Raw genomic sequence first — 22,786 nt, 5'->3', positions numbered from 1 at the left:
CGAGTGCAAGCAAATAAGCAGATCATCGACAGCTCTTTCACTGTCAATGCTGTTCCGAATCGGAAGGGCAGGGGGGTAGAAAAGTGTTGCCGAAGAAAGGATCGGAAAGGTCTCTGATATAGGCAGACGTGTCAGGTCTGTGTTCGACGATGACGAACGCGTTGCCTCGCTATCAACTTCCTGTTAGGATTGATATAGATGCCTCTGGGGTTCTCCTACGTTAACCACGACCGACCAGAGGGTCATTGATCCGGGATAGTTCAGCAAGTTATCGCGTTTTTCAATGAATTGTTTTCGCGTGGGAATTCGGGAACACGCAGCTGCTCGGAAACTGCGAATCCGCGCGAACTATAATACCTACGTACTTAATCTTTTTTTTTTTTCCGGCGACCAACAAACCTGGAAGGAATACATATTTAAGTACGAGCCAATTGTCGAAGTATCAACCCTTTGCACGCGATTGTCCCCCGTGAAAGGACAAAATGTACGGGGAATTAGGAAATTCCGAGGAAAATGGTTAAATATGTCATGTACGGATCGGTGTTCCAATTATTCCAGTTACCAAAGAATAATTATGACAATGAATTTGTAAGAAAAAGGATTTTAACTTGAAAATTTGTTTCTATTTTTCGAGCAAGCGATTTTTAGGGTGTCACAGAGTCAATATTTATCGAACCATTCTTATAAAATGGAATTATTAAATTGAATCTGGGTGGTTCGTGCAATATTTCGGACATCGAAAACGGAATTGTAAAATTTGGTAGACAGTTAAATGGAAATAAAAAATAGAACGATTTTATGTTCTCAATTCACTGCCTGTACATTTCATTTCGCGATAAATCATATATGTATATGTATGTTCCTTGGAACGCGTTTGCCACGGTCATAAAGTTCTCGCTAACAATACGAATCGAATGGGTATGTTTCCTCTACAGATGTGGACTTTTATGATAGCCCATCCAACCAGAACTATTACGGAATAACAGGTATAACTGTCGTTTAAAAAAAAAAAAAAATACTACCTCTTCGAAAAAAAATGTCTTCCCGTACACGGAAATATTATACGAATCTCTTCCAGTTTTATTTATCCTGTGGTTCAATGACGTTCAAGTATGAATCATCGGGATACGTACGAGTACGAGGGGGTTCTTTTCGTCACGTATTCCGTCGACTATCCACGGAAAAAAGAAGATAACCAAATGGTGTAGGTCGTCTGCGAGTTTAAGAATACTAATGCGTTGTTGATTGGTCAGAACAGGTATAAAAAAAAAAAATTTCTATGGTATTGCTCGTAGTGACGTCTGACAAGGTTGCAAAGTAAAAGTAACCTTGAGGATCGTTGTGATCAAAGCAAAAAGTCCTTTGAATACCTTAACCATTCCTTCTTAATACAATTATTACATTCTCGAGATATGTATATTAAAAGTTCTTCCTATACCGAATAGCCAAAGCAAGTACAAATTAAATAATAAAAACTAACGACGATTAAAATAATATTTCACCCAACGTTAACTCCTAGGTACGCAACAGATAAAAATTACATATATAGTACAGTATTGGAAGTATACTACATAAATTGTACGTCTTAAAGATAAACACTAATAATGAAAAATCCATAGAAAGTGCAATTGATCACTCTGGCATCCGGACGAGTGATACGTTGATAAGATAGACCCACTTCCGGTAGCTGTCGAGTGTGTTTCAAATTCTATGTATTTACCGTACTTTCATTTAAATGACTCAAGATTATTCACGCAGTGACCAACAAAACCGATTCAACCGAAACGGATATTACACGTACAAATTTTACAGATATTAAACGCGAATCGTGTTTCCACCATCGTCGTATACAAGTTTAACCACAAATGAAACAATATGTATACATACAGAAATATGAAAAAGTCTCATTACATAGTCGTGCAAAAACCTGTCGTCACTCACTATACACAAAACTACAGCTTTCTGTTTACCAACACACACGCGACCGGCCATTTTCGAGCGCGCAGTAGCGCAGGGCGTAACCAGGGCCGCGATACGACAAACTTCTCCCTAAACCTAGCGCGTTCCGTCCGGGTTTCCATCGAGGATTGCAGGGCGCGGGAGAAAAATAAGAAGAAGAGGCAATGAACTCAACGGTTGTACTCACCCTCGGGATACGCTTGCTTGCTCTGCACGAAGTCCATGAACATGTTTGTCACGTTGTACAGCTGGCCCATGCCCTTGGGGTCGAACTTCGTGGTGGCGTTGTAGGGCAGCCCGAACGTGTTCACCTTCGCGTAGTTGATCGCCTGGGAGGTCACGATCCCGTTCAGCTGCCGGTCCAGATCCTCGCTGATCACACGCATCCGATTTGTGAGCGTCTCTTGGCAGGAGATAGGACGCGGCGACACGAGAACGTAAAGCAGACATAGAATCGCGAAACCATGATGCACCACGGCGACGAGCCGACCATCGCGAGAACAAACGATATCCATCATCACAGCGACCTGCGCCCGGGACGCGTCGCTACGGACTGAACTGATGGCACTCTGCAGTCTCTGCCGCGAAGAGAGGTACGCGGAATCGGACCGCCCCCCCCCCCTTACCGCCCAACACCATCGACCGCCATGCTGCCTGGCGAGAGCACTGACAGTCCTCGTTCCGTTCGTTCCGCCTGTTCCGCGAGAGGATTTTGTTTTGTCTCTGCGTACTGTTTTCCTTTCGTTATCCCTTATTATTCCTTCACGTTGGCGTAGTGGTATATTAATTGTATTATTTTTTTTTAAGAATGAAGTGTAATATTATTGGACGGTGGATTTTATGTAGTGTATGGAATGGAATGAAAGAAAAAATTTAATAGAGGAGTAATTGAAGGAAAAAATGTGGTTCATTAATGTGCATTAGTTTGTAAAAGTGATTGCCTTTGTTTTTTTTTTAATACTGTAAGGCAAGGGAACCTTAATTGTTTATTTAGTGCTATAATAGCACTGAAACGGTATATCCAATTCCGATTCATGATCAGTTATTCATAGTCACTATGACGAATATTGGGTGTAGAAATGTAAGATAGTGACTGTCGAGAATAAAAGCATGATGGTCTAGTTGTTGGGTATAATCTTATCAACGACTAAATTAATGGCGCTGTTATCTTGGAATCGTACCAGCTCTACGTTGATTATATATCATAAATCATAATTGTACCGATTATACGTATAGAATCACTGACAATTTCTGTGATAATATCGATTCCTTTTAATGATCAATCATGCAAGCTTGTAACTGTGCTTTGAATCGGTGATGTTTTCATTTTTTTAAACTCTTACCTACTACACGTTTGCAAATTTTGTACATTTTTTTTTACACTCTCCTCCTTCCAAGCCAACACGACTATGTACTATTGTTTCAACAATTTGTGTCTGTACCAGAGCGTTATATTCTTCCCGTTAATAGAAATACGTATACATATATGTATACGGATGTTGAAAGGATCGAGTTTCGCGCGCTGACGCGATTGCACGACAGGAACCGAGGTACAGGAACGAGCCAATCACGATGTAAAGTTTTCCCCGCTAATTTGAAACGCGCGTCCTTCTTCGTACGGGTCTGCGGGCTTGCGTTTTAATTAATCACCGTAGAGCATGGACAATATGACGATTGTGTTCGTGCGATGTTCGCAGCGGCGAAAGGAGAAGAAATGTTAAATTACCGTGAGAATTATGACGAAAGACGCGTCGCGGTTCTTACGTCATTTAATTGGCTTGACGCAACGCGCAAAAGATCTTCGTTTAGAGCTTGGAGTGTAGAGGATCCTCGCTCTACAAGTTGCTCTACAAATGCTTGTCCACTTTCACAGCGTTCTAATCTGAAATTCAATGGCAACTTGATTAGAAAAAAAAAGAAGACAAAGCAGTTTGCAATTTCATGGAATTTATAAACAGAATGACTTATTCGTTCCATACGTCCTTTAAAATAATTGTAGTAAGTGAGGCGTAGATCTTGAGGCTCCTAAACATTATACTTTCATTTCATGATTAGCAACAACTGTTACGACAAGCAGCTAGAGTTCTTTTATATGTATAGGTACAAAGTTTGGGCCTCGAATCTTCGATAAAACGACGAGAAATATAATCTAATCGTTCGATTCCGATGGTCAGTTCCGCTAATTCCATAGGATCTTCGGTAATCAATGGTCCGTCTAGAATTTCGAATATATTCACCCGACGAATTCACTGTTATTTGAATGGAAAAGGAGAACTTCCGTGTGCACGATGGAAAACAGAAATCGATGCACCTGCGACAGTGTGTGTTTTTCTTCGTGTCGTTCCATACCAGCCAATTCAAGCTTTCACGGAAAGGTCCACTTTTAAAGACCAGTTTGATCAAACGAAAAACGGGGAGAGATTTCCAGTAAAAAACGTCATAGTCTGTAATTAAGATGAAAGTCTCATGGATTCCGCGGAATCGGGCCCGACGCCGTAGCTCTCGAACGAATCGTCCTTTAAATAATTACTGGAAACATTCTTACGAGTTTTACGCTGCTATTTTGTACAGGTACTATTACGAAGAAATCAGGGAAATAAATTGATTTTCCCTTCTAGATTGTAACTTCTTTGCGTGAAACAGAGATAGGAGACAGATCGAATTGAAAGAGACCGTTGGGACGTGTCGGTTCGGTGAACCGAGGTTTCTCATCATCGCTCGTTCGGTTGACACGTAACGACGAACCGCAGAAACTGGCGGATCCAGGTCACGGCATCGAAGACTGCATTTCGATCGGGCCGTTGGCTCTGTTTTCAGCTGACCCGAAAACCAGTGACTAGCGACCGCTTAGAACGCGACCAGCTTGTGTTACCACCGAAAACCGTGGAAAAATCGCCGGAGAAAGCAGAGACAGGTCTAAAATAAATACAGATCGCTCGTTCAGTTCTAATGTTTTAGTTTCTTCGAAAAATGATAAATTATATTCTATATTGGTGTAGAAAAATCGCAACACCGGTAGTACTAGTTTATTCCACGCCTGATGCTAGTAGAATGTAGAAATTGGACCCTAGAATTGCGGCAAACTACATAATATGTATGTAGTATACATACCTATATGTATGCATGTATGTATGTATGTATGTATGTAGTAGAATTTAACATCTTGTGGTCCTGCGTCGATCTACATATTATAGTGACACACGCATTCGTTCACGACCATCTGGAATAACAATTAGGTGTCGAAACTTTTATGCAATTTTTATTTATACATATAATACGTATATTCTTCTTATTATACTTTTATACTGTTAAATTCACACTTTGGTAAATAATTTTGTCAAATAGAAGAGCGACAGTCTTTTGTGAGCAAGCTTGTGAGTCACTGTATCTTCTATATTTTTATTATTAACACGACAATCTAAAGAGTATGGAGTCTGTAGAAATAACATCGTGTCATTCGTAAGGGCGGACTCCATAGTTTCATAAGCTCGAAGGCACGTATCTTTCGGCGAGGAATTATAGCTTTGGGTGTTCATACTGTTGCAAAGAACACAGTGAATGCTCTTCGAGCAACTTCTTGGGAACTTGTTTTGCCCGGTGACCGAAGTTTCCGAACGAAACGCGCGGCCACGGAATGGAAAAACGTTTGCCGGTAGCCATGGGATCCATCTAGGCCTTTACAAAATAATCTAAATATTCGGAATCTTCGTGTTAGACTGTACGTACATTCACTCGGATATTTGTTCACATACTTCTGAAATAACAGTTAATAATGTACAAATTTTAAAGAAGGAAATATTTTGCTTGGTTTAATAAAATTTTCAAAGAAATAATTCACATAGATATCTCGATCGAAGTACTCGGTGTCCCGTGATTACTCGGAGCTGATAAATCGAAAGGAGAAAAAAAAATCATACAAAACTTTCGATCATGACCTTTTTGTTTCATTAACTCTAATCTACAACGTTAACACTACTAACGATGAACGACTAAATATACATAAACAGGTGCGAAATAATTTAAACAGCGACGTGGTTTTCACACTATCGCTACGTCGATAATAATAAACTACGGGGGATGCCGTTGATGATTGCCGTTGGAACGTGAAGGGAGGATTTACCCGCCGTATAAGGTGTAACTGGCTTCTCTGTGTCGGAAAAATACGAGAACAAGTGTCGCTGGTAAACCTGTAATTAAAATTACCAGCGTCGACGGTGCGATGTATGAAATGCAGCAGCTTTCGTGAAGGGTGGAGAGGGGAACCGCGTCTGAAAATAGTCACGTGAAGTGGTTCCAGGCATAGCGAAGCCGGTTTAAAATTGGCGTGAAACTAGGCTACGTTCCACCTGACCCTTCGGAAACCGTGATACAGCGCGTATGTCAATTGCGCAACCGGTAGTGTCATTCATGAATAATCGGAGCTGCCACGACGAGCTACCCCGTTCCGTTTTTCGTATCAACCCAAGTCGATTTCGTCGCTTTATCGTCTCGTAATCGTGATTGATTCCATCACAGCAGTTAGATTCCTTTTCTACAAAATAATAAATATTAACTATAAAATAGAAATAATAATGGTTATGTGTGTCTCCGTTTGGATAAAGTTTTCCACGCGAATAAAAGTCTGCGTGAAACTCAAAGTACCACGGGATCTAACGGGGAACTTAGTTAGGAACCGTAATTTCGGAATTTAAGGGGCCTGGGCAATTCCTTGGTAGCAGTGGGTTGATCCGATGGGATTTTTGGCGGGTCTAGGGCTGACGGTAAACTCGAGTCCTCTTGCGGATTGAGCAAATAGCTCGTTCTGGAAATGGTAACAATAACAATCACTGGTTTTCTTCTGCACTCGATTGTAACTTATTTAAAGATAGCTACATAATAACATTTTCATTAACTGACTTTGAGAAAGGAAGAGGTAGATATACAATTCGATGTCTGCAATGTCCAGCGATTACTCAACGCCACGAATGGACCAATTTAGCAAGAGAGAATAAGTTTTCGTAACCGTTATTGCATTTCTGTACTAATAATAGAAATAGAAATTATTTTCTACTTTTTTGGCACACTTCGTACATAGTATACATATAGTATGATATACATATGTATAGTATGTAGGATACGTAATAGAATAATGTAAATAGAATTTCTGTAGAGGAAGTATTCAGCAACAACGACACAGTGATCTTGTTTCATTCTCGAGAATCAAGGAAATACTGATTATCGCGAATATACTGTTCATAAAGCACCGACAAACAATGGAACCACGGAGAGGAGGTGGTTGTTTGAAAAGAAGCAAACACACTCCGAATGGAATTTCAAAATTGGCCAATTGCAAAACGGCGGAGAGATAACGATTCCTTTCCCCGGGAAGGGGAACCTACATACATTGTTCCGTTTCCGTTTGCGGAACAAACACAACGGGAATGCAAAAATCGCGTATCGTTGCCATTGAACATTACTAACAGCCGATAGAGAGTGGCTTGTGTACACATCGGTTAAGATAAGAATTTTTCATCGGTTAGAGGTGATTATGTATCGGGTACATGTTCTTCGTGAAAACTTGGAATGTAGATTGCAAACTTTACGATATGAGAAATCGAGTTTTCCCTTAACCCTGTTGCGATCTTCGTTCGGGTCCTACTTTTCTTCTTACTAGTTCTTTTTTCTTTAAAAACTTGAGCTTATGGGTATATGAATATGCTTGTTTATATCCTTTTGACCTTATATGTACATACATATTAAACTTCTTGGAATTTTACACATAAAGGTTATTCTTATCTCGAAGACCTCGATAAATCCATAAAAATCGATAAAATTTTTTTGTAGTCACTTTCTGCAAGTGTCATATCATAACATACCTTTTGCCGGTCGACGCAACTTCTTCAATCTCTTCCGAGAGTTCCGAGGCTGCGTGATCGTCAAGCGTTTCGCTGGTCTCATTTATCCTCTCATTCGTTGTTTCCTCAATCCTCGTATCGTTCTTCCTTTCATCGATAATCCGAGTACCGTCTTCGGATACGTCGATAACCGGATTGTCGGTTGACCCCCCACTGTCCACTGTGTTGTGCCTTTGTAAGACGCCATCTTCGATTGAATGATACCTGTCCGTTGTTGCCTGATTCTCTATATTATCGGGATATCGATGTAACACGTTCTTTTCATAGTAATACTGGCCTGGTCTTCTGATTCTGATCGGTCTATTGTCCTCTATCTGAGCGACCAGTGGCCTCGGTACCTCACTGGTCACTTGATTCTCCGTTCCATATCCGGTCCCAATCGACGTGTCCGTCGTCTCTGTCACTATCGTAACGCTGTGAACCTTCGACGGTTTCGGCCTTGTCTGACCCTGATACGATGACGACTCATCCAACTGGTCTGGAAACGGTCCGACTGTAAACGAATGCGACTGATCGCGATCTGGACTGTTCTGTGCAGGTATGGTAGGAAGCTTCGACTGATTGTGAGAGAAGGTGTTATCTTGAGGTCTGATCGGTCTCTGATAATCCGTACTCTTCGATTCTTCAATTAACGAAGGTCTCTCGGAAGTATTTTTCACGTCTGTTTTGTACGAACTGTCTGGCCTGCTGCTGGTCCATTTCTGGTAAGTTGGAATAATCGACCAGCTTGGTGGTCCGCTTGAATGATATTGATTATGATTTTTCTCGACTGCAGTCTGATAAGAAGACGACGACGACACGCTAGACCATGTTACGTACTGATTCCTATCGGGTTGCTTGATCTCTATCATCGGCCTGTGACTGTGACTCGATACATATCCATCGTTCTGGTAATTCCAACTAGGATCCCTTACTTTATCTACAGGGGGAGTATTAGGTCTGTTTCGATAGCCCTGCGAGTTCCAATGTCCAGGATCGGTCAGTTGATTGATCAGAATTTGTTGTTGTTGTTGTTGTTGTTGTTGTTGTTGTTGTTGCAATTGCTGCCAATTGGGATTGTAACCATTTCCGGTATTCTGGTTACCTGGGGTATCCTGAACAGGTCTGGACGGGAACTGCCCGGCATTTGGGTTCTCGAGACCCGGCCAGGAGTTTAGCGGAGGGTTCGGCTCGTGATACTGCGGTCTATCGTTTACATATTCATGATAAGGTCGCTGAGTCGTCGGTCTCTGAAAGTTCGTGTAGTAAGTGTACAAGGTTGGCTGGGGACTGCTGGCCGGATAACTTTCAAAGACCACGTCGTTGGACCCGTGAAAGTATTGGAAACCGGGACTCAAAGGATTCGGATTGTTTGGATCGTCGAAAGCGTATGGAATATACGGACGTCCGGCTAACGCATGGGATAAAGGAGGAGGCGACGTAGGGATTGGGTTAGGGGGTACATAAATTGGAATTGATTGCAGAGGTCCCTGTTGACTTGGTCTGTTGTTAACGAAATCGAAAGATGGTCTCTGAGTGTTGCTTGGTCGCGTTGGAGGATCTACCCCTATGTTCGACCCATAAATCCCGTCCTTCACGAAGACGGGAGCATTGACAGCGTTATTTTGTACAACTATGCTCACGTTTTCAGGAGGACCAAGAGGTTTCCTGACAACGACCCGGTTCTGTTGATAGATACTCGTCGATGTTGGCTTTTCTTTCCACGGGAAACCTTTTGTCAGCTGGCTAGTAACAGGCTTAACGGTGGTGCTCTGAGATTGATTCTTTTTCTTGAAAACATCCAGGATTCCAGCCCTGCTTCTGAACTGTGACTCAGGTGTGTCTTTCCAGGAATCAAGATCTAATTGACCAATTACTGGATCCTCGCAAGGTAATCGTCGGTTTCTTAATGTGTCCTGAGTCAGAAAAACAAACGGTTGAACAGTCTCGATGTTGTCCACGGTTTTACAGAGCACCTGGGCCAGGCTGACGCGTCTGATCTGCTGAAGCTGGCCAGGAGTGAAGCTACTCTCCTGTTCAGGGTTCTCGTACCAGAACCTGTCGCCTCTACGGAGATGACTGAACTGTTGACCGATAATGCAAGCAAAGGTTGGACCTACTAAACCACCGCTGACTGACTTTTCTGCAAGACCAGCCGTGAAGAGGTCGATGTCCTCCACGAAGGAGTATATCAGCCTGAATTTCCTGGCCACATCTGGAGGCATCACTCTCTCCAAATCGTCGAAACTCTTTATTCGCGACAAACCACACGGTTCTCGCTAATGCCGTGATCTCTGCCACGTTGTATATTGATGGAGGCTAGGTCCATACCAAATGGGAATCCGGGAGTCTGGAACAGATGGTTGGTCAGTTCGTCGCTGATGTGCTCGTCTCTTCTCTGGGAGGGTTGATTAATCAAGCCAAGGAGAAGACGGTCCACCGAGCCTGCAGTCTCTAGGTTCGCTGGATTGCTGAACTCTTTGTGAATGGTGACGTCTTTAACAGAATAATTTTCTTTTTGTTTCTATTGGTATCCGAAACATGTATGTATGTATGTATGTATGTATGTACGTATAATAGTTTATTCATATGTATAGCAGAATGAAATTTGGCTTCTTTCTATTTAGTATCCTTAACATGTGTGTGCAATCTTTGACAAGTATACCGACACACACACACACACACACACACACACTACACTGTATACTGACTATTGAAGATGGGCTGATGATCGCTATCGAAACGAATAAAGCTCCGTTGCACTAATGAGTGACCGAAACGATAAGCTGCGGTGGAGAATCCATTTGCGATGGTAGGATTCATCGTGGGATTGTATCCATTGTAATAGCCTTTCTTGAGAACTTCTAGATCGAATATCTTCGTCACGTCTTGTCCTGAAGCATATAAATTCCATTTGTCTTGAAACTTCGTGTCTTGAAGAAATTCTGATCAGTATCTGAAGAATCGTGATAGTATTTCATCCTGTTGGGTGTCACTTTTTACCTAGAACGATCGGCAAAAATTCCCTGTAAGTGATGTGCTGGACAACAGCGCCCACGATCCTCCGGGATTCTTGGAATAACTTCTCGTCGCTCCAATGCGGATTCAACGCGGCCAGATTCGTCGCTATTCTATTGTGTAGCCGTAGAAAGATCACATGGAGAGACGTGAGGGCCGGTTGTTCGCCGAGGCGACCATCACCGGCACGGAAACAGCTTGTCGACAACGATCCACGTCTGCAGAGATCGGAATCCTGTTTTGGTAGCACCGGCCTCTGCGACTGGATCTTCCCGTACTGCAGGAGGCCTGAGCACCGTTCGAGTCGAATAAAATAACTTTTATTCCATTGTTTGTCAAGAAAATTTTGCGAAGAAGCAAGCCAACAAACGATCGATGTCTTACCGTTCCGAAACAAACGTAAAGTGTCAGTTTGAAAGGCGTTGCTGCTGTAGACCGTGGACGCGTCCAGGTAGCTAGTCACCTGCGTCAACTGCTCCCTGGGACCGAATTTACAGTCCTCCCTGGGAGCTGGACCACTTCGAAGAAACTCCATTTATTGTCTAGATAATCGTGTTTAAATGAGTATGATAAACGGGTGTCGATGGATAATCACCATAAATTCTGGTGGTTGGAAACCTGTACCGAAGTTCAGACAGCATTGTGGTATGGTTCCATTGAAGCCTCTGCTCTGACCAGTAGCTATTGACAATGATATTATGTAATATACATATGTATAATATTTATAAAAGATTAGTTTTACACTAAACACGTAAAAATCTACCTCCGGTAGATACCGGAGTTTACAAAAACTCATAGTAACTACTTATATGTACAAAAGCCGAAAAAAAGGTAAAAAAGTACCTACTTTACACTGAATACATATGCAGAAAGTTACGATTATGTGGAAAGAAATGCGTAATTTTACTGATCAAATACCATATAACGGAATAGAAAAACAGAAACAGAGAAAGAATATGGAAAATTAACAGGATTTTATTCGGTCCTGATGAAGTGATTGATTTCTCCTATATCCTATATAGGTACCTGTTAAGTCATGATCGACAAATTGTCCCCACTGCATCAACATATGAGTAACAGAGGCCAAGGGTACGTCTCTGTCCTCATGGATCAGGTTGGTTACTTCCCTGGCGCTTGGTAGAGGCCTTCCACTTGTCGATCTTCTTATGCTTTGCACACCGTCGTCGTAAACTGGTGCCAGGAATCTGAATCAGCACAGATGTGGTTCATTAATACCGTAGAGCCAAGTCGTATTTGTGAATGATATTTACCTCTGCATAGGGGACATGGCAGAGCCCCACCAAAGATTTCGAAGATTATTGCAGCTCCCGTCGGACGTTCTGTACCTGAGACTGGCCCGCGGACAGTGAGGAACCCCCCTGTTTGGACAGTGTCGCTGTAGTGGATTGCTTTGACTTCGTCGAGCGAGAAGCAAGTCCGTCGTGGCGTCTGGGAATCTTGTGTCGAAAGACAATTCAAATATCAAATACCGCGTGAATACGTACACATCGTGAACGCGTACATACTTTTTCTTGAACATCGTGGTGCCTTGAAGTACAGCGAAACCATACTTTGCGAGTCTTCTCGCCTCTTCGGTCTGGTCGTTGAAAGTGGCCAGATACTTCGCTGGGTTGTCCGAATCAAGATAAAGGCCTGTCAACAGGTTTTATTCTTGATCTCTGGAACATTCTTTCTTCTATTGTAATAGGGGAAGGTTGCGTCGCCTACCTACGTTGGACCGCTACTGTGTAACTTGTTATTTATAAGCAATTTGCGTCGTATGACAGACGAAATATATTGTTTATAGATTCACTAATAATTCTGTTTACGTAACTTCATTATTTCTACTTTTATCATAGTTTAGTGATAAGTTTTTTTTAGTTTTGAAATGAAGTTTGCAAGTTTAGTAGGAAATTTTGTCGAATAAAGGTAATAATAGCTTTTTGCGAACAGATCCGTGAGTCATACATTACTTTTATCGGTAATAAAAGAAAAAGAAAAAGAAGAAAAAAAAAATGTAAAACAACATGTTTCACACGTATCTTTTTAATACATAGTTCCATACGTGTATGGATATGCAAATATGTGTGAGTCTGACTCGGAATAAACTGGGGGTCCAATGGGTGAAAAATAGTTTATTATTAGCCTAGAATAAGAAATATACATTAGTGGTCCAAATTCGATAACCTTTTCCTACTGCGTATACGATTCGAAATATTTCCTCGCATGAAACCTACCCATCGAGTAGAGCGTGGGCTCGGTAACAAGGTACAGATTCTTCATGGCCTCCAGTCCGAAGTTCGCCGCCTCGAGGTAGTCCTCTTCGTCGGGATCGTTCTTCTCCTGAACTCGATGATCTTCGCTGTTACCTTCCACGGACACCGCCTTGTCGTTTCCATTATTCTCCGCGGCCAAAGACACTACCGTTGGATTTCGCGCCAGGTATTTCTCCTCGTTCACCTCGAGGCTCGAATTCCTACCGTTCTGAACGTTAAAAAATTGATCCTCCATCGACGATGTATCCGTAGCTGGATCCTCTCGACTCGTATTTTCAGCGACTTGTCCTAGCGGTCCTTCTGAGTGTTCCGTTCTCTGCTCCTCGAATTCCCAACGTGTTCCACCGTCAACAGGATTTTGCTGGTTTCCACAAGGCTCGACGGTTTCTGGAACTTCCGACGATTCGAGCAGTTCACGCAGTTGTTCGAGGATCTCTGCGTATCGAGCTGGTTCTTCGGGGATGAACAGAGTCTCTATGGGTCGTGAGGTGTTCCAGTTACCTTTATTCAATTGTTTATGGTCCACTGAAATGTCCTTTTCGCTCGATGACCAAGTGTCCGTTGATGTTTCGACCCTTCCTGCTTCACGCGTTTCATGTCTCAGGGTCGACTTCGATCGCGCTGAGGTGAGCAGGACGAGGAGGATTCTGGAAGACATCAATGTATGCTAGTCTAGCGCGTGTGTTTCATCAAAGTAAGTGTACCTACTACAGAAACTTTCTTCCAATCGCGTAATCGTACTTTTAACAATATTTTTACAATTTCTTTTATCGCGAAGAAATAGGTGTAAGATGTCCATATGAACGTGAAAATTGACGATTTAAAGAATAATCTTTAACGATTTCGTAATTTTTAGGTTTCCCAAGAGAAATTCGACAGTCAACGACGCGTTATCAGTTCCGCGTGACGTCAACTTTCTTACTTAAGAGGCATTAAGTATACTATACGTGTGTGTGTGTGTGTGTGTGTGTGTATGTATGTATGTAGGTACAAAGCGACGTTTCCGCGCACGTTTGTGTACACTGTACCGTATCAGTTCGCAGCACGTGCGTGGCCCCCCTCCTGTTGCAATTTGCATTTCGTCGCGTTCCCTTGGATTTAATTACACCACGATCCGCCAGAGAAATCGCCACGATCGACGACTACACCACTACACCAGCCCGCATTGTCGATTCACGTCACGATGAAATCAAACTGGATCATCGATCACCGACGCGCAAATTCGCATTCGTAATATGCAAATACCCCGTTACCGACATTTTACACTCAATTAATCCGTATGAATGCCGTGCTGTGGAGATCCTCTGGGCAAATAACAGTCTTCGAGATCGAGCAATACTGCACGATAAGTTACGGAACACGTTCGTGATTAAATTCTTGTTATAATTGCTCGTGAAATTGAGGGTACTGTTATACAGAGAGAGACACACACACACACACACACACACACACACACACACAGAGGTGGTAGACACCGTGATGAAACAGTCGATTTTCATTATTAACTTTGAAAGTGTTCTGGGTAATCGTTCGAAAATTCTCTAGTAAGGTTCTTAGACTTAATTGTCTAAGCTACCGACGTAAGAAGAGGACTGCCGTTAATGACAGTTCATTGAATGCCATTCAGTGGTAACAGACAACGTAACGAAATCACGAGTAGCACGACCAAGTAACACGGATCCTTTATTTGGAATGTAGAGAGAGACGTAACGGTACAGCGGATCGTAGGATGCTGCCACGAAACGGAAACAACTAAATTGTATTCTCTTTGTCGGGATCGATAACCGATTGATTCTTTGACCGTTACTTATCGAACTTTGACTCAAAGTAGCAGAAAAATTTGCAGCTTTGCAAATTGCTAAACTGTAAAATTAATAAAAAGACATACGGAATTACGGAATACTATTAATGTACTTTCCTGGTATCGATATGAACCCACAAACTTACAATGCAGAAGATCGCATGGCTACCGTATCTTCACTATCTTCCCTCGAATCGCGATCAGACGGTGGCGGTTCGCAACGCGATGAAAGGAACAGAAAATGTTTGAAGAAAATGGTGTTGAACCGCGCGACACGTGGTCTCCTCGAGGACTGTTCACCAAGTACTAAACCTGGTGTAGGCCGGTCGACTGGTCTTATCCACGATGAACGATGCAAGACCGCGTGTTTTTGCGCTTTTTTCCCCTCGATCCGGTCGGTCGTGCACCTTTTTCTCGGATTTTTACTGTTACTCGACTCGCCTCCGGGCTCGTCACCTCTTTGATTTCGGACCATGGCTTCCGCGCGTCGATCTGTTCACCCGATGACGATGATGATGATGATGATGATGATGACGACGACGACGACGAGAGGAGAGGATTCTCTCCGCGTATAATGAGACCCCGACGAAACGTGTCCGCCCTCCACAAGTGACAGAGACAGAAAAACCATCGACGTTTCGATTCGACGCCTCGAGGGGGACGCGCGCGCACACACACACACACACACACACACACACATACTCGATTCCTGTTAGATCGTTCGTTTGAAGAGAAACCAGAGGATTGATACTATGGTATAATTGGTGGCCGACGACGGCCTTCAATCGTACGCGACGATTGCCTAGTTTTGCTTGTGCCCACTCTGATCGAGCTCGTATGTACCTACTGCTCGAGTGCTGGAACGTTTCGACACGTCCGTCCGTTTCACTTGTTTGGTAGTTGCTTGGGGATCTAAAGGATAATCAGGTTCTTTGCGATAATCCGATTGTTTTTATCTGGATATTATGACATTATTGTTGCTGGAGTTTTTTTAAAATGATCAGAGTCATTATGTACCCCATTAAACACCCCATGATAATAAAGTCTTTATGCGAAGGTGATTTATTTTACGTCTTTTTATAGTCGATGTGTTTTCTAAAAATAACATTTGAGAACACGGTAAAATAGTATCGGAAGAAACATTTAAATTATTGTACATTCCAACGTGCACTGGGCTCGAAGAGGTTAAGATTAATTTTAATTACAGTAAGTATCATTCTTCTTCTATCTCGATTTGCCGACAATTCTATATGTATAGTTTTCATTTATTGTATACTAATTCGAAGATGCAACAAGTTCTTGTGATTACGTATCGTAGGTCAAGAATCAACACGTACCTTGTCAGTGTCTGGCAGCTTTCTCCTGTGCTTGCAGGCTCGCAATCGCCTTTCCCGATCCATACAACACTTTCGCGCGTACTTGTACCCTTCTGGTGGTCGTGCAGGAGCCCGTAGACGCGGAGGACCCGCTTCCGGTCCCGCCGCCGGAAGTCGAGCCTAACTGCAACGCGGTCCCGCCGTAATTTGCGCCCCTGCAGCTCGTGCAGCCTTCCGACATTTTCCCTTTTCGAATATCCTTTCTCGTGCAACACGAAAGTCTCTGTCGAACGAAAGTTCTCCTAGAAAGATGTCCTAGATTCTCAACCCTCGAGAGCATCTGTGTTTCCCCAATAATATATGTTATGCGCTATTAGATACATATATGTATGTATACTATCTTATGTGCACAGTGTGAAATAAAAATATAATATACTATGTACGTGGTGTCTCATCCAGCTTGAGCACGTTGTGTTAGGATCTCTTACTTGCTTTTGATTCGCAAAAAAATTTATTTGAATAAATGCTCAAAATGATTTCCATCAACTTCGATACATTTTTCCACTAATCCGTCTATCGTAGTTACCATTTCATACTCAAGATTACCCGAAGGTCACACTATTATAGGACATTCGAGAGATTGATCTTGATCTCAACTATTACGCCTCACCGATCGAAAAATATAGTTGTTCCATTTCAAAAATCACGAATGACCATGAAATTTCGATAAAAATATGACCTTTAGAAAAGCTAAAGAACAATAGATACTCTTTTCAGTTACTCATTTTTTTGTATCTTCAAAAACAAGTAGTAAATTGAAGGTACTCGCGTTACGTTGGACACCTTGTATACGTTCTTCCTAGCGAAGGGAACGCGAAGACTGGATCATTTAGAAACGATTCATCAATAGCGACGACGCGCGTTAGAAGCTAATTGCCCGGGAAGAGATGTGAATTAATCTTGCGCAACGTCCAACAGCTATAAATCGATACCATGCGATTCTTCCACGATCTTTCGGTCGTTGTTTCTCGCGTTATTAGACCGTCATCGGTGATTAATGCAACCGTCCAGACTTGTCCTTACTCCTAAAACCGCCCCTCTAATCGACACGTCGAAATTACATTAACCGGAAAACGTCTGTTCGTATTATTCAAGTCGGTAATCTGACAATATTGCGTTTACGTTTACTCTGGATACAACAACGAGATAATATTAATATGAATTATGATGAAAATGTTGTTTCCAAAAGGAAAGCTGAGAGCGGTTAACGTAGTACATTACATCCTCGATGAGTGCTCGAAGACTCCACGGGACTGCGCATGAAATATTTCATAAACTACATTAAAAAGTCAGCGTTACACCGGGGGACATTACCTTGTCCTTGTGCCTAGGAGCTTTGAAACACTCGTCGCGGATTTACCGTATACCATACATATGTATAATAGGTATTTCTTAAATCGGAACTAGAATAGTAAAAAAACAGGGAAAAGTCCGTTTTCCTATATTTGTAAAGTTTGACAAATAAGACAATTTTAAGTAGTAGTTTCGAAAATATTTTTAGAACACCTGAAGTTCTATATTTAAAAGAGAAAAAAAACCATCTAACAAAGTGTTAATGCTGATAACAACAGTTTGAACGAAAATTAAAATTGACCGTTGTGTGCAGAATAAACAAACGGAATTACACACGGTCCCTATGTAAATGGCACGATGCAATGGAAGAACCCGTTGTGAACGGGGCATTATAATTGAACGAGCCGCGGCTCTGACCCGTGTGCGCCCGTGCGCCGTTCACCATAAATCCGGGAAAATCTGGGTTAATTATACTAATGCAGTATAAGGCGAGCTTTCCTGCCGGCGACCTTACCGGAAAAAGGCGAGACCGGGTAACTTCCCTGGCAACGATCGTTAAAGCGAAATTTCACGACGCGAAACGGGAACAATGTCCTCCTTGATGGAAAACGATAGTCTTGAAATTTTTCTGCCCGCCGACTTTCGGGACGGCACAGCATATTATTGAATGATTATTGAACGTGTAAACAGTCCTTAAACGCTTTGGATCGAAATACGAAAGATCTTGTCACAAACGACGGAGACCTACATAAGCTGCTATTTTCAACAAGTCTCCTAGCACTTGGATTTTGATGACAAAACTCATACTATAATACACTATAAATATTTCTCTTCCGAAATGACTACTTGATCGATAAAAACCTCTATTTTATAAGAAACAAATTCAATTCAGGGGCGTTTCTCCTATTACAATAAAGGTATCAATCGCATTTGAAAATCTGTAACCGACAAAGGGGTTGAAACGTCACAAAGGTGTGCAACAAAATTAGAAACTACAATACACTGTAAATATTTCTCTTTTGAGATAACCACTAAAGCGATAGAAACTTTCCTTATAACAAACAAATTCAAGCTAGAAGATTTTCTCCTATGTATCGCAATAAGGGAACCAATCCCATTTAAAAAATTCTAACCATCAAAGGGGTTGAAATCTCAAAGCGCGTATATGCAGAGACACGACACAACAGGATCCAGATATGGTCCAACCACTAATTACACTCTTTAAGTAGGAAAAACGTAGTAACAAGCAAACATACTGTTAATCGAGACTACAGTTAAAGAGTATCTCCAACGTGGTCGTTCAATGTCTCCTTCGAAAGTTTGATCGACTCTAGGAACACGGTACAGAAATGGTCCCAAAATGACGTTTATCCAGACAGAATTTTCAGGGTTCTTCGGTTCCTCCAGCCTCAGCCGGGTGTACTTATATTCTATGGCAGGCGGTCACACAGTCGGTTTACAATCGGCGACGGCGGCCCACGTCCGAGCCGGTTGTGCACGTCGAACAAACTGATCCGCTCGCGATGCCGGCCTCGTGGTGGTAACCAGCCCAGCACACACCACCGCTGGCCACCGTCGCGTCGTTCGTCTCTCTTTTCTTCTTCCCCGTCGTCGTCGTCGTCGTCGTCGTCGTCGTCGTCGTCGTCGTCGTCGTCGTCGTCGTCGTTGTCCTCCGAGTGTCTCAGGAGGGGACAGAACCGTCGTCTTTTGCCTGCTTTTGCCTTCGGTTTCCCTGCTGGCCCAAGCGCCTTCTGACTCACGGTCCCTGATGTGTACAGTGTACAGTGTACAGTCGTCTCTGATAACACGCGTCGCCACGAATTTTGATAAGTCGAGTCCAGTTCCGCCAGAAGGGATGGGGACAATGAGGATCGTTCGAGTGGAGAACCGTCCCCATTATCCGGGTCTTTTATTCTTTTTTTGCCTGGATTCAAATGGAAATCAAGCTGGCATCTGCGTCTTTGTTCTCTGGTGGTTTGCGCAAGGTTACTTGAATATTCTTGGATTTCATTTTTTCTCGAGTTTCCTGAAAATTTTGCTAATAAGTTTGGTACAGAACAAGACTGCATCCACAATATACATAGACTCAGGGAGGTTCGAACCCATATTGTACCTACCATATAACATTTTCCGAAGTAATTTCTAGAAGCAAATGTATACATTCGATTCTGAATTAAATTCTCAATGATTTTATTCTGACAAGAATATGAGAGAAAATACATATATTAGATGTACATACCTAATCGTATACGCTATAAATGCACACCTATAATCCGCAGTCCATTTATGTTTACCGGGTACTGTCGAAAAATACTTTGAAATATGTCACGTTTTTGTTTTTTAACACTAGGAAAAACTAAAGTGTCATTCGTGTGTTTAAATTCTATTAAAACTGGAAAGCCGATATATCGGATCTATGGTACTATGTAAAAGGGTTAAGTGAACGTAGGAGAGAGAATGCAAAGGGCCAATTTCCTGTACTACATGCAAAGGGAAATGTTCGTCTCTGTCCACAAGTGGAACAAAGATCTCGGAGTCAGTGGAGTATTTCACATAATATAATATAAATTCACGAATTAAAGAAGAGGATACTGGTCGAGGACTGCTATTACTGGGTTCTTTATTCCGTGTCGCGAAACCAGTTATAGCCTTTTTCCTCCGCGGATTATTTCCGCGGAGATCGAGGAGAATCGAGGGAACACGTTCGAGGAAATGCTGCAGGCTACAGCATGATAGCAGAGCTGACTGTACACCGTGATACGGGGACATTGGGGTGAGGGAGGGAGAGGGCATTCTGGGGCCAGAGATCGGTACGCGGACCCAACTGCGAAACCTAACCTTCGATCGGTAAAAATTCGACCGGCGAACGGCCGGACCTTGTGCCCCGTATAATTCTTTCGCAACACAACCGTACACGTGCGCGCTAGCGCGCGCGCGCGCCTCAAGGATCCGTGTAAAATCGAACCCTTCCACCCGGTTGCCGATCATATGGTACCACAGATCCGTTTCATCTTCTTTCTCTCGAAAAACCCAAACCACAATTACTCGGAACATTTTATCGTTGAACTTCCAAGTCTAAGAGATAATTATTGAAATTCTTCCAACTACTTTGACATTCCTGCAATATTTTCTTAAATTCTTACGTCATGGTTTCCTGCCGATTGGATCTCTTGACTTGACTAACGTTAATCCGATTGGTGTCCAATCGAGATAAAATTCTTCACTGTATTTTAGTGTTTTTTAACCAGAGGACGAGACACAGGGACGAAAAACGTCTCCGTAACAGGATCCCTGTTCGGAAACGGATTGTTCGATCACCCCACCTTCGTTCGCGTGGTTGCGTATCGCTCGAATTACAGTCGAATGGAAAAACCGTGGATCGTCGAAAGAACCAGGCGGTCCAGTTCCCTGTCGATAACTGGAGCGACAAAGTCGGGTGAATCGATCTCATTGACACCGGATTTGCCAGGAGCCTCTACTAGCCTAGCCTCGTTCTAGACGCTGACCTACTCGCTCCTCGTGTTTTAACGTCGTCTGCGGTCCCGTGTGATAAGTATCGGGTTGCCGTTCCAGCATCCGTAGCTCCGTACCATACAGTACAGAATCTCCCGAACCCGGCTTCCGGACGTCCCAAATACTCCCTTCCTCGACTTCCTTAAATTCCCTTATTCCTCTCAAAAACTTCCACTTTTCCAATTTTCATCGTTCATTTACTTACAGCAGAGAGAGGGCAAATTCATTATCTAAAATCTAGAATATCTAGATAAAGGATTTCGAATAACGAATAAAAGATAATAATAATGCTTAAACGTGCAAAATTCAAATTTTTTATAATATATTAATACTTCTTCTTGAATGTGTAAACAATTGGAAAAACTTTCAAGATTCTTATACATATATGTAGCTCCGAACACCAAATTGCCTCCCTCCTCCATTCCTGGAGTTCTTCATTTTTCCAGCTGTACAAGTTTATTTATTTTTCCTTTATTTTCTGGTTTATTCGGTTTTTGTAAAATTTTCGAAAAATTCTGTCTTTGAATTAGAGGTTGCACCAGGGATTCTTTCTCGGTTCTGCAATATTTTCATTTCGATATTCTCGACCCCCCGCCCCTCGCGGTTCCCTTCGATTGCTTCAGGATCGAGGGGCACGCGTGACCCCGGGCTCCTCGATCTCGATCCTCGGAACGTTTTCAGAGAGAGAAGGAGAGAGCGAATATCAATCAAATTATTACGGCAATCTGGCACTCGTGACAGCCCCCGGGAGCAGTTTCCCAGCACAACGACCGGCTGCCTCGTGTTGCAATCGTTTCGATCGAAAGACGCATGAACACGGATACTTATCCATGATGCGTCTTTCAAGCGATTTCTTTGATGATCCGAGGCGCGTTAAGGTACGCACGTTTATTCCTTGGCTGTCGTTATTAGCGAGGGTCTGGCCAACTGTTGGGAAACTGGGCGGTGAACTTCGAATGCACGCCGTTATTATTATTGAAAACGGATTTTTCATCCGTTGGGGAGGGATGATTGTTCTGAACTAGTTTAAAAAAGTTCCGATTTCAATGGGGTTATCGGTCCGCAGTTTATTCGACGTGAATTGCAAAAACTGCTCCTCGAAAGTTCCATTTCTGAACGTTCAACGAGAACAAATATCCATGATTGACTAGTATTCATCATTGAATGCTGACTGTTAATATAATTCAAATTTTCATTCTGTAGGGCATTTGAAATTTTAAGTGAAATCATTATTATACCGCGGATGTTTATGCATTTATAGCGCCCCCTGACTTCCAAGCGTTACAAGTATAAAGGTTTCAGTAAAATTTAATAGCATTTTTCCATTATTATTAACACATTAAAACTCCTAGTACAGGGGACCAAATTCTAACCAATTTTGTTTTTTATATATCAGTGCCAAAAATTGTAATTTTCCACAAAACATCAACAGTCTAGTTATTATACTATTAATAGACTGCGGACGATTATGCAGATTCACAATTTCAGATAATCATGTCTAAAAGTTAAAATAAGGTGGAATTCTCAATTCTGCACTTACTACATTTTACCAGAATAGTAATAACACATAAATGATATGACAGTTTATTAAAATCTTTATTTTATTGTATTTTTCAAGTTACTTATTAACGGATAATTATTAGTATTTCGAAGTGTCTGGTGCAGAAAAGAAAATTC

At 42.3% G+C, this 22,786-nt stretch overlaps 2 protein-coding genes across 2 annotated transcripts in view; both read right to left on the bottom strand.

Moving 5' to 3' along the window:
• LOC107191852 (prominin-like protein) overlaps positions 1-2,499 on the bottom strand; it is a 36,205-nt gene extending 33,706 nt beyond the window's left edge. The window contains exon 1 of the mRNA XM_015580988.1: positions 2,147-2,499. Within this exon, the coding sequence (XP_015436474.1) occupies positions 2,147-2,477 (331 nt within the window). The 5' untranslated portion in view covers positions 2,478-2,499. The remainder of the gene's footprint in view (positions 1-2,146) is intronic.
• A 4,125-nt stretch (positions 2,500-6,624) lies between these two features.
• LOC107191838 lies at positions 6,625-13,784 on the bottom strand. The gene is given in 10 exon segments (XM_015580973.1): positions 6,625-6,796; positions 7,815-10,113; positions 10,116-10,328; positions 10,544-10,726; positions 10,836-11,138; positions 11,235-11,531; positions 11,877-12,055; positions 12,122-12,307; positions 12,377-12,503; positions 13,088-13,784. Coding segments are annotated over 10 exon segments (4,656 nt in total).
• Between the last annotated feature and the right edge of the window lie 9,002 nt (positions 13,785-22,786).

The sequence above is a fragment of the Dufourea novaeangliae genome, unplaced genomic scaffold (assembly GCF_001272555.1).
Source record: "Dufourea novaeangliae isolate 0120121106 unplaced genomic scaffold, ASM127255v1 scaffold270, whole genome shotgun sequence".
NCBI lineage: Eukaryota > Metazoa > Arthropoda > Insecta > Hymenoptera > Halictidae > Dufourea > Dufourea novaeangliae.
Note: the sequence above shows the minus strand (reverse complement) of the source record. Positions and strands in the feature narration are given on the sequence as shown.